The sequence below is a fragment of the Schistocerca serialis genome, chromosome 6, assembly GCF_023864345.2.
Source record: "Schistocerca serialis cubense isolate TAMUIC-IGC-003099 chromosome 6, iqSchSeri2.2, whole genome shotgun sequence".
NCBI lineage: Eukaryota > Metazoa > Arthropoda > Insecta > Orthoptera > Acrididae > Schistocerca > Schistocerca serialis.
Genome location: NC_064643.1, coordinates 104,348,733 through 104,361,478, shown reverse-complemented (window position 1 = coordinate 104,361,478; position 12,746 = coordinate 104,348,733). Strand labels below are relative to the sequence as shown.

General features: G+C 44.0%; 1 protein-coding gene across 2 annotated transcripts in view; it reads left to right on the top strand.

Annotated features, from left to right (window-relative positions):
- LOC126483872 (cytochrome P450 6k1-like) overlaps positions 1 to 12,515 on the top strand; it is a 68,016-nt gene extending 55,501 nt beyond the window's left edge. For both annotated transcript variants that reach the window (XM_050107115.1, XM_050107114.1), the window contains exon 8: positions 12,010 to 12,515. In XM_050107115.1, coding sequence (XP_049963072.1) covers positions 12,010 to 12,182 — 173 coding nt within the window. In that variant the 3' untranslated portion in view covers positions 12,183 to 12,515. The remainder of the gene's footprint in view (positions 1 to 12,009) is intronic.
- The last annotated feature ends 231 nt before the right edge of the window (positions 12,516 to 12,746 follow it).

Sequence of the window (12,746 nt, the reverse complement as noted above, 5' to 3'; positions counted from 1 at the left end):
ATATTGAGCACCGCTGCCTCTACACCTGTCCGTAACGGCGAAAACGTTGCCAGTGCAGGATTTTGTGCCTGAACTGACTTCTCAATTGGGTCCTATAAAGGTTCGATGGAATTCATGTTGGGCGATCTGGGTGGCCGAACCATTCGCTCCAATTGTCTAGAACGTTCTTCAAACCAATCACGAACAGTTATGGCCCAATTACAAGGCGCATTCTTGTTGTTGTTGTTGTTGTGGTCTTCAGTCCTTAGACTGGTTTGATGCAGCTCTCCATGCTACTCTATCCTGTGCAAGCTTCTTCATCTCCCAGTACCTACTGCAACCTACATCCTTCTGAATCTGCTTAGTCTATTCATCTCTTGGTCTCCCTCTACGATTTTTACCCTCCACGCTGCCCTCCAGTACCAAATTGGTGATCCCTTGATGCCTCAGAACGTGTCCTACCAACCGATCCCTTCTTCTAGTCAAGTTGTGCCACATACTCCTCTTCTCCCCAATTCTACTCAACACCTCCTCATTAGTTATGTGATCTACCCATCTAATCTTCAGCATTCTTCTGTAGCACCACATTTCAAAAGCTTCTATTCTCTTCTTGCCCAAACAAGTTACCGTCCATGTTTCACTTCCATACATGGCTACACTCCATACAAATACTTTCAGAAACGACTTCCTGACACTTAAGTCTATACTCGATATTAACAAATTTCTCTTCTTCAGAAACGCTTTCCTTGCCATTGCCATTCTACATTTTATATCCTCTCTACTTCGACCATCATCAGTTGTTTTGCTCCCCAAATAGCAAAACTCCTTTACTACTTTACGTGTCTCATTACCTAATCTAATTCCCTTAGCATCACCCGACTTAATTCGACTACATTCCATTATCCTCGTTTTGATTTTGTTGATGTTCATCTTATATATTCCTTTCAAGACACTGTCCATTCCGTTCAACTGCTCTTCCAAGTCCTTTGCTGTCTCTGACAGAATTACAATGTCATCGGCGAACCTCAAAGTTTTTACTGCTTCTCCATGAATTTTAATACCTACTCCGAATTTTTCTTTTGTTTCCTTTACTGCTTCCTCAATATACAGATTGAATAACGTTGGGGAGAGGCTACAACCCTGTCTCACTCCTTTCCCAACCACTGCTTCCCTTTCATGCCCCTCGACTCTTATAACTGCCATCTGGTTTCTGTACAAATTGTAAATAGCCTTTCGCTCCCTGTATTTTACCCCTACCACCTTCAGAATTTGAAAGAGAGTATTCCAGTTAACATTGTCAAAAGCTTTCTCTAAGTCTACAAATGCTAGAAACGTAGGTTTGCCTTTCCTTAACCTTTCTTCTAAGATAAGTCGTAAGATTAGTATTGCCTCACGTGTTCCAACATTTCTGCGGAATCCAAACTGATCTTCCCCGAGGTCCGCTTCTACCAGTTTTTCCATTAGTCTGTAAAGAATTCGCGTTAGTATTTTGCAGCTGTGACTTATTAAACTGATAGTTCGGCAATTTTCACATCTGTCAACACCTGCTTTCTTTGGGATTGGAATTATTATATTCTTCTTGAAGTCTTATCTATTAAAAATCCCATCTTTCTTTGGGAACGTGAAGTCCATGAGTAGCTGCAAATTGTCCCCAAGTACGTGAACATAATCATTTCCAGTCAATCATGGGTCCAGTTCAACTAGAGGACCCAGTTCATTCCACGAAACACAGCACACACCTTTATGCAGCCACCACCCTTCATTGTGCCTTGTTGGCAACTTGGGTCCACGGCTTCGTGGGATTTGCACCACACACAAACCACGTCATCAACTCTTACAGCTGAAATCGGTACATCTACATCTACATCTATACTCCGCGAGCCACCTTACGGTGTGTGGCGGAGGGTACTTATTGTACCACTATCTGATCCCCCCTTCCCTGTTCCATTCACGAATTGTGCGTGGGAAGAACGACTGCTTGTAAGTCTCCGTATTTGCTCTAATTTCTCGGATCTTTTCGTTGTGATCATTACGCGAGATATATGTGGGCGGTAGTAATATGTTGCCCATCTCTTCCCGGAATGTGCTCTCTCGTAATTTCGATAATAAACCTCTCCGTATTGCGTAACGCCTTTCTTGAAGTGTCCGCCACTGGAGCTTGTTCAGCATCTCCGTAACGCTCTCGCGCTGACTAAATGTCCCCATGACGAATCGCGCTGCTTTTCGCTGGATCATGTCTATCTCTTCTATTAATCCAACCTGGTAAGGGTCCCATACTGATGAGGAATACTCAAGAATCGGACGAACAAGCGTTTTGTAAGCTACTTCTTTCGTCGATGAGTCACATTTTCTTAGAATTCTTCCTATGAATCTCAACCTGGCGCCTGCTTTTCCCACTATTTGTTTTATGTGATCATTCCACTTCAGATCGCTCCGGATAGTAACTCCTAAGTATTTTACGGTCGTTACCGCTTCCAATGATTTACCACCTATGGCATAATCGTACTGGAATGGATTTCTGCCCCTATGTATGCGCATTATATTACATTTATCTACGTTTAGGAAAAGCTGCCAGCTGTCGCACCATGCATTAATCCTCTGCAGGTCCTCCTGGAGTACGTACGAGTCTTCTGATGTTGCTACTTTCTTGTAGACAACTGTGTCATCTGCAAATAGCCTCACGGAGCTACCGATGTTGTCAACTAAGTCATTTATGTATATTGTAAACAATAAAGGTCCTATCACGCTTCCCTGCGGTACTCCCGAAATTACCTCTACATCTGCAGATTTTGAACCGTTAAGAATGACATGTTGTGTTCTTTCTTCTAGGAAATCCTGAATCCAATCACAAACCTGGTCCGATATTCCGTAAGCTCGTATTTTTTTCACTAAACGTAAGTGCGGAACCGTATCAAATGCCTTCCTGAAGTCCAGGAATACGGCATCAATCTGCTCGCCAGTGTCTACGGCACTGTGAATTTCTTGGGCAAATAGGGCGAGCTGAGTTTCACACGATCTCTGTTTGCGGAATCCATGTTGGTTATGATGAAGGAGGTTTGTATTATCTAAGAACGTCATAATACGAGAACACAAAACATGTTCCATTATTCTACAACAGATTGACGTAAGCGAAATAGGCCTATAATTATTCGCATCTGATTTATGACCCTTCTTGAAAATGGGAACGACCTGCGCTTTCTTCCAGTCGCTAGGTACTTTACGTTCTTCCAGCGATCTACGATAAATTGCTGATAGAAAGGGGGCAAGTTCTTTAGCATAATCACTGTAGAATCTTAAGGGTATCTCGTCTGGTCCGGATGCTTTTCCGCTACTAAGTGATAGCAGTTGTTTTTCAATTCCGATATCGTTTATTTCAATATTTTCCATTTTGGCGTCCGTGCGACGGCTGAAGTCAGGGACCGTGTTACGATTTTCCGCAGTGAAACAGTTTCGGAACACTGAATTCAGTATTTCTGCCTTTCTTCGGTCGTCCTCTGTTTCGGTGCTCATCTGATCAGTCCACGGTTTTCCCATCGTCTGAGGTCCAACCATCCCACACTGATTTCTGTGGTTATTTCACACAGTGTTGTTGAGAACTTAATGCAAACGCCGCTGTTATGGGTCGTTAAGTGAAGGTCGTTGACCACTAAATTGTCCGTGGCGAAAGGTAATGCCTGAAATTTCGTATTCTCGGTACGCTCTTGACATTGTGGCTCTCAGAATAGTGAAATGCCTAACGATTTACGAAATGTAATGCCGCATGCATCTAGCTCCAACTACTACTCCGCATTCAAAGTCTTTTTAATTCCCGTCGTGTGGTCACGATCACGTAGAAAACCTCTTCGCGTGGATCATCTGATTACAAATGACAGCTGCACGAACGACTGATCTTTCGCAGCTTGTGTATGCGGATCTACCGACATCTGTGTCTGTGCATAACGCTATCCCATGACTTGTCACTTCAGTGTACTCTCGGCTTTTCGTTGCCTGTCGTGTTCACTTGAAATGTAGATGAGCAAATATCCCAGGAAACAGTACATGGGAGTACCTTTATGAGGGTCAGATACATCTTGCTGATCACAGAAGTTTTAGTGAATGTGGTGATGAAGTAATGGATGTCTGCACTGGGAAATCGAAGTGCGATAGTCTTTCTACACCCTCGTTCGGCAACTCGTGTAATACACTCCTGGAAATGGAAAAAAGAACACACTGACACCTGTGTGTCAGACGCACCATACTTGCTCCGGACACTGCGAGAGGGCTGTACAAGCAATGATCACACGCACGGCACAGCGGACACACCAGGAACCGCGGTGTTGGCCGTCGAATGGCGCTAGCTGCGCAGCATTTGTGCACCGCCGCCGTCAGTGTCAGCCAGTTTGCCGTGGCATACGGAGCTCCATCGCAGTCTTTAACACTGGTAGCATGCCGCGACAGCGTTGGACGCGAACCGTATGTGCAGTTTACGGACTTTGAGCGAGGGCGTATAGTGGGCACGCGGGAGGCCGGGTGGACGTACCGCCGAATTGCTCAACACGTGGGGCGTGAGGTCTCCACCGTACATCGATGTTGTCGCCAGTGGTCGGCGGAAGGTGCACGTGCCCGTCGACCTGGGACCGGACCGCAGCGACGCACGGATGCACGCCAAGACCGTAGGATCCTACGCAGTGCCGTAGGGGACCGCACCGCCACTTCCCAGCAAATTAGGGACACTGTTGCTCCTGGGGTATCGGCGAGGACCATTCGCAACCGTCTCCATGAAGCTGCGCTACTGTCCCGCACACCGTTAGGCCGTCTTCCGCTCACGCCCCAACATCGTGCAGCCCGCCTCCAGTGGTGTCGCGACAGGCGTGAATGGAGGGACGAATGGAGACGTGTCGTCTTCAGCGATGAGAGTCGCTTCTGCCTTGGTGCCAATGATGGTCTTATGCGTGTTTGGCGCCGTGCAGGTGAGCGCCACAATCAGGACTGCATACGACCGAGGCACACAGGGCCAACACCCGGCATCATGGTGTGGGGAGCGATCTCCTACACTGGCCGTACACCACTGGTGATCGTCGAGGGGACACTGAATAGTGCACGGTACATCGAAACCGTCATCGAACCCATCGTTCTACCATTCCTAGACCGGCAAGGGAACTTGCTGTTCCAACAGGACAATGCATGACCGCATGTATCCCGTGCCACCCAACGTGCTCTAGAAGGTGTAAGTCAACTACCCTGGCCAGCAAGATCTCCGGATCTGTCCCCCATTGAGCATGTTTGGGACTGGATGAAGCGTCGTCTCACGCGGTCTGCACGTCCAGCACGAACGCTGGTCCAACTGAGGCGCCAGGTGGAAATGGCATGGCAAGCCGTTCCACAGGACTACATCCAGAATCTCTACGATCGTCTCCATGGGAGAATAGCAGCCTGCATTGCTGCGAAAGGTGGATATACACTGTACTAGTGCCGACATTGTGCATGCTCTGTTGCCTGTGTCTATGTGCCTGTGGTTCTGTCAGTGTGATCATGTGATGTATCTGACCCCAGGAATGTGTCAATAAAGTTTCCCCTTCCTGGGACAATGAATTCACGGTGTTCTTATTTCAATTTCCAGGAGTGTATATCCATGTACGTCATGTTGCTCGCTGTCATTTGCTGGTTTTTTTTTTTCCTGCATACACTTGTAAGTCCACGGGTCTTACTACCCTATTGCATCTCCCTGACCTGTGGCTATTTTTACAGGCCCAGAATAGCGTGTCTGAGCTAGCTTCAACTACCTCTTGTAACGTACTGACTTACATGGTGCATGCTATTGCTTTGAGTCGACGTTCAACACAATCACACAAACTTTCACGTAGACACGTTTCGAAAATGTAGGAACTGAATACAGTACTTCTGTAGTGGATTACCTTCGACTGATAACTATAACTGCATATGTAAATCTTATCTTCCGCTGTTTCCAAACCCACACGGTCCAGTCATATTAATGTGACCACTGCCTATGTCCGACGTCAGCATTTGTGTGTGTGTGTGAAATCTTATGGGACTTAACTGCTAAGGTCATCAGTCCCTTAGCTTGCACACTACTTAACCTAAATTATCCTAAGGACAAACACACACACCCATGCCCGAGGGAGGACTCGAACCTCCGTCAGCATTTAATGACCACTCCTAGACTGCAGGTGGCAGCACTAGCAGCGGAGGGCATATAAAGCGTGACGGTGGGACGTGGAAAACAGTGCAGTCGTCCTCGTAATGCGGCAACGGAACGATTTATCTAACGTCCAAAAGAGCGTGATCATTGGCTTTCGGGCCAAGGGTGGATGTATTTCCGAAACAGCTAAGTTTCCAAACTGTCCAAGTGCCGCCGTGATTAAAGTGCACCACGACTGGTTAAACGGCGCTATCTAAAACCGACGACGAGGCAACTTCAGTGCACAGCAAGCCGTAGATGAACAGGAGTGAGCGACGGCTTGCAGACGTGTGTATGGACAGATAGGCGTGCAACTGCTGAGCAACACACCGGCCACATAAACCGAGGGTCTACCAACAGGGTTTCCCCAGAGAGCATTCAGGGGACGTTGCTGCATACGGACCTCTGCAGCCGGAGCTTGGTTCGTGTACCAATGCCGACTGCTGCTCATCGGCGAAGAGACCTGGAATTTTCACGCCCATACCGCATGTGGACATCCACTGAGTGGCGACAGATGGCCTTCTCAGATGAGTCACGTTTTGTACTCCATTTGGCAGATCGCCGTTGGATCGTAGGAAGGAACCAGGCAGGAGGAGAGAGCATTGTTGTCCGGAGAATGTTTAGGCAGCACTCCTTGGGTGATCTCCCCATTCTCGAAGGCACAGTGGATGAAGACAAGTGTGCATCTATCCTTGGGAACCACGTTCACCCAAACATATAGTTTTTTTCTCCTTGGCACGGTGGTATCTACCAGCAGGATAAAGCAACAGTGTACATGTTTGTTTCGAACAGCACCAGTATGTGTTTGGCGTACTCTCCTGGCCACCAAACTCCCCGGATTTAAACTCAATCGACAGTCACTGGGACCTTATCGATCGGGCTGTTCGCGCCCTGGGTCCTTAGCCGAGAAACCTAGCTAACTGGCCACAGGACTCGGCGTGACTCTGCATGACTCGGCATCCCTGCCGGCACCTTCCAGAACCTCACTCACTCTCTTCCTCCACGCCACGCTGTGGTCCACGCTGCAAAAAGCGGTCATTCTGACTTTTGACAGGTGGTCAAACGAATGTGACTGGACCGTGTATTTCACCACTTTTGATCAATTATACAATATACCGAGAAAGATATTGCACGATGATTGATACTGTGTTTAGTACGTAGACACAAGTGAGTCTGTGCTTTCTTATTTTTTTTATCATTTTTTTATTTATTCACTCATACATACATCCTGTTCTCAAGAGCCCATAATTAAGAATGAGGAACCTCAGATATTCAATAGAAACAGACAGACACCTCAACAAAAGCTTCATCAGTACGTTATGTTAAAAATAGACGATCACTATATTGCTTAATGCTATTCATACTTACACCATCAAAATTCTGTCAAACAAACTGGACAGAAAGCTGCTACTTCAAAGTTCCGAATACTTCGTCAGTTACACTAAATAACTATTATCTCCGAGTTTTAGCTTAACATTTAACTTAATAACTCAAATTAATAACTTAATCGTAGCTAACACTTCGTTCAAGAATCATGAAAGAAGGTTGTGTACATGAAAGAGGTCTGAAGATACTGGAAGATTTCAGATAGATTACATAATGGTAAGATAGAGATTTAGGAACCAGGTTTTAAATTGTAAGACATTTCCATGGGCAGATTTGGACTCTGACCACAATCTATTGGTTATGAACTGTAGATTAAAACTGAAGAAACTGCAAAAAGACGGCAATTTAAGTAGATGGGACCTGGATAAACTTAAAGAACCAGAGGTTGTAGAGAGTTTCAGGAAGAGCATTAGGGAGCAATTGACAAGAATGGGAGAAAGAAAAACAGTGGACGAAGAATGGGTACCTTTGAGGGATGAAATAGTGAAGGCAGCAGAGAATCAAGTAGGTAAAAATACGAGGGCTAGTAGAAATCGTTGGCTAGCAGAAGGTGTATTGAATTTAATTGATGAAAGGAGAAAATATACAAATGCAGTAAATGAAGCAAGCAAAAAGGAATACAAACGTCTCAAAAATGAGATCGACAGGAAGCGCAAAATGGCTAAGCAGGGATGGCTAGAGGACAAATGTAAGGATGTGGAGGCTTATCTCACTAGGGGTAAGATAGATACTGCCTACAGGAAAATTAAAGAGACCTTTGGAGAACAGAGAACCACTTGTATGAATATCAAGAGCTCAGATGGAAACCCATTTATAAGCAAAAAAGGGAAAGCAGAAAGGTGGAAGGAGTATATAGAGGATCTATATAAGGGCGATGTACTTGAGGACAATATTGCAATGGAAGAGGATGTAGATGAAGATCAAATGGGAGATACGGTATTGCGTGAAGAATTTGACAGAGCACTGAAAAACCTAAGTCGAAACAAGGCCCCGGGAGTAAACAACATTCCATTAGAACTACTGACAGCCTTGGGAAAGCCAGCCCTGACAAAACTCTATCATCTGGTGAGCAAGATGTATGAGACAGGCGAAATACCCTCAGACTTCAAGAAGAATGTAGATATTCGAATCCCAAAGAAAGCAGGTGTTGACAGATGTGAAAATTACCGAAATATCAGTTTAATAAGTCACAGCTGCAAAATACTAACGCGAATTCTTTACAGACGAATGGAAAAACTGGTAGAAGGCGACCTTGGGGAAGATCAGTTTGGATTCCGTAGAAATGTTGGAACACGTGAGGCAATACTAACCCTACGACTTATCTTAGAAGAAAGATTGAGGAAAGGCAAACCTACGTTTCTAGCACTTGTAGACTTAGAGAAAGCTTTTGATAATGATGATTGGAATACTCTCTTTCATATACTGAAGGTGGTAGGGGTCAAATACTGGGAACGGAAGGCTATTTACAATTTGTGCAGGAACCAGATGGCAGTTATAAGAGTAGAGGGGCATGAAAGGGAAGCAGTGGTTGGGAAGGGAGTGAGACAGGGTTGTAGCTTATCCCCGGTGTTATTCAATCTTTACATTGAGCAAGCAGTAAAGGAAAGAAAAGAAAAATTCGGAGTAGGAATTAAAATCCATGGAGAAGAAATAAAAACTCTGAAGTTCGCCGATGACATTGCAATTCTGTCAGAGACAGCAAAGGAGTTGGAAGAGCAGTTGAACGGAATGGACAGCGTCTTGAAAGGAATATATAAGATGAACATCAACAAAAGCAAAACGAGGATAATGGAATATAGTCGAATTAAATCGGGTAATGCTGAGGGAATTAGATTAGGTAATGAGACACTTACAGTAGTAAATGAGTTTTGTTACTTGGGTAGCAAAATAACTGATGATAGTCGAAGTAGAGAGGATATAAAATGTAGACTGGCAATGGCAAGGAAAGCGTTTCTGAAGAAGAGAAATTTGTTAATATCGAGTATACATTTAAGTGTCAGGAAGTCGTTTCTGAAAGTATTTGTATGGAGTGTAGCCATGTATGGAAGTGAAACATTGACAATAAAGAGTTTGGACAAGAAGAGAATAGAAGCTTTCGAAATGTGGTGCTACAGAAGAATGCTGAAGATTAAATGGGTAGATCACATAACTAATGAGGGCGTAATGAACAGAATTGGGGAGAAGAGAAATTTGTGGCACAACTTGACTAGAAGAAGGGATCAGTTGGTAGGACATGTTCTGAGGCATCAAGGGATGACCAATTTAGTACTAGAGGAGATCGTGGAGGGTAAAAATCGTAGAGGGAGACCAAGAAATGAATACACTAAGCAGATTCAGAAGGATGTAAGTTGCGGTAGCTACTGGGAGATGAAGAACCTTGCACAGGATAGAGTAGCATGGAGAGCTTCATCAAACCAGTCTCTGGCCTGAAGAACACGACAACAACATTTAACTGATTACATTGACATATAGCTAGCATGACAAAGGGTACGTCCCATTGTACCAGTTATTAGGGTTTCTGTTTGAGTGCCCCTGTGCGTGCAGTAACTATTCTAATCTTATCCTGACGGTCTCCATATGTGAGCGATACTTAGGGAAAACTTTGTTAATAGACTTTCTCGGAATAGTTTACGTTTGTCTTCAAGAGTCTGCCAGCTTAGTTCCTCCAGTATCTCTGTGACGCTCTCCCACAGATCAAACGAACCTGTGACCATTCGTGGTGCCCTTCTGTGTATACGTTCAATATCCCCTATTAGTCATATTTGGCATGGGTCGCACACACTTGATCAATATTCTACGATGAGTCGCAAGAGTGATTTGAGAACAATCTCCTTTGCAGATTGACTGCACTCCTCCAGTGTTCTGACAATAAAGCGATGTCTACCGCTTGCTTTACCCGCAACAGAACCTATGCGATCATTCCATTTCATATCCCTACAAAGTGCTACACCCAGGTATTTGTATGAGTTGGCTGATTCCAACAGCGACTGATTGGTATTATAGTCACAGGATACTACTTTTTTTTTAAATTTTGTTAAGTGCACAATTTTACATTTCTGAATATTGAGAGCACATAGCCAGTCTCTGCACAAGTTTGAAATCTTATCAAAATGTGATTGAGTATTTATGCAGATTCTTTCAGATACCACTTTAATATAGATAACTGCATCATCTGCAACGAGCCTGACGTTACTATTAACATTGTTGGCAGGATCATTAATATACAACATGAACAGCAAGGTTCCCTACACGCTTCCCTGGGGCCCGCCCGAAATTACATCTACACCTGAAGATGACTCTCCAACCGAGATAACGTGCTGCGTTGTCCATAGCAAAAAGTCCTCAATCCAGTCACGGATTTCGCCTGATACACCATATGATCGTAATGTTGACTATATGCTTAGGTGTGGTACTGAATCAAACGCACTCTTAAGTGCATTAATAGTCTACCATAGACCACTTCCTCAGACTCTTTTGAAAATACTGGAAAGGGTGAAATAAGTCTATGGTTGGAGGTGGTTTGATTATCTCCTGTTTTCTGGATGGCTGCTACTATAACACATCTAATTTTATCATGAAATATGCCCTGGTTCACCCTGAACACAATTATTAAGTCATTGTTTATATTTCTGCTGTGTGACACTGTTCTTCTGTAATTTGTACCCAACTGGTCATTTCTTTTTTTATTGTTAACATTTAACCATATGTTTTTCAGATAATTCATTGCACTTTAGTGGGTCCAAAACCAAACTGTCAATGGCTGCTGCACTATTTTATTTTTATTTTTTTTGTTTCTCCTGCTGAATTTCAGTATAGCAAATAATCCAAAGCTGGTCATCAACTGTTCAAGGTGTTTTCAATCAGTACTATCTGACATAAAATGGACAACATACCTCCAGAAACAATGACAGCCCCAGAGTGAATCTTCCACTCCGCAGCGGAACGTGCCACGTTTTGAAACTTTCTGTCAGATTACAACAATGCATGAGATCGGTACTCGTACCTAGAATCTTGCCGGGCAGTACTGTTAGCGAGTGAGCTGTCCACCTACAACTCGCAACACTCCTACTATCCTGGACAGCTCAGTGGGAGCTCAGCTTGTTCGGTCAGAGAGCTGGCTGGTCTCTGTAATAAAAAAAATAAAAAAACATAGTGATAAGATCAATAACGAACTTCAACGGATGTCATGTGACGTCCGCTATGATCAAATACAACGAACAATAATGAACAAAATGCAAAAAAAGTGAGTAACGGCATTGCCCGCCTATGGTAAAAATCTGAATCCAAGACCCAATCCGACATATGATGTTAATCTTTCAGGAAATTGTGATGACTGCCCATTTCTGGAAAAAAATCTTTAATTCTTGAGAAATAAATCGCCAGGAGTCATTTTTCTACATTACCATATAATTATTTTATGTTTGAGTAAGAAGTACACTCTTTTGTTCTACTGATTTTTGTTTCAGGTATGCGGTTTGGACTGCTCCAGACCAAAGTCGGCCTTACGAACGTACTCGCAAACTTCAGCGTAGTGCCTTGTGAGAAGACAGTTCGGCATTTGTCCTTCGAACCCAGATCAGTCATCCTGAAACCAAAAAGCGGTATCCAACTGAGACTCAAGAAGAGAAACAAAGTGTAGTGCTTCTCATCAGTCATTGGATACCTTATAAAAGACAATGCTTTTAGTTTATCATACTCGCACATTCTGTGAAAAAAAAAATTACCTGGTTGAGTGCTTATTTTCATGTAGTCTGTATTAATAACTTGCTGGTAATAATTTCTCTGACGCCCGAACTCAATGAGCAGGACCCATTTACCATGACTTTCGTAGCCTGTTGTTCCTGTATGACACTAGAAATAAGTATGCTGTTGATAATATAACGTGTGTACAAATTGAACGGCCTTCTGCTTCGTAATCTGTACGATGAACAGAGAACACAAGCTGTGATGCAAACTTAAATACAATAAAACAATCCTGACTGTTATTTTTATACTGTATTGTCTAAGACAGTACGTTTAAGTATGTATATTCCTTCAGACGTAAATTTTGCTGTCATACTACTGTTCGAGGACAAGTGCCGGCCGGAGTGCCGAGCGGTTCTAGGCGCTACAGTCTGGAGCCGTGCGACCGCAGTTTCGAATCTTGCCTCGGGCATGGATGTTTGTGATGTCCTTAGGTTAGTTAGGTTTATGTAGTTCTAAG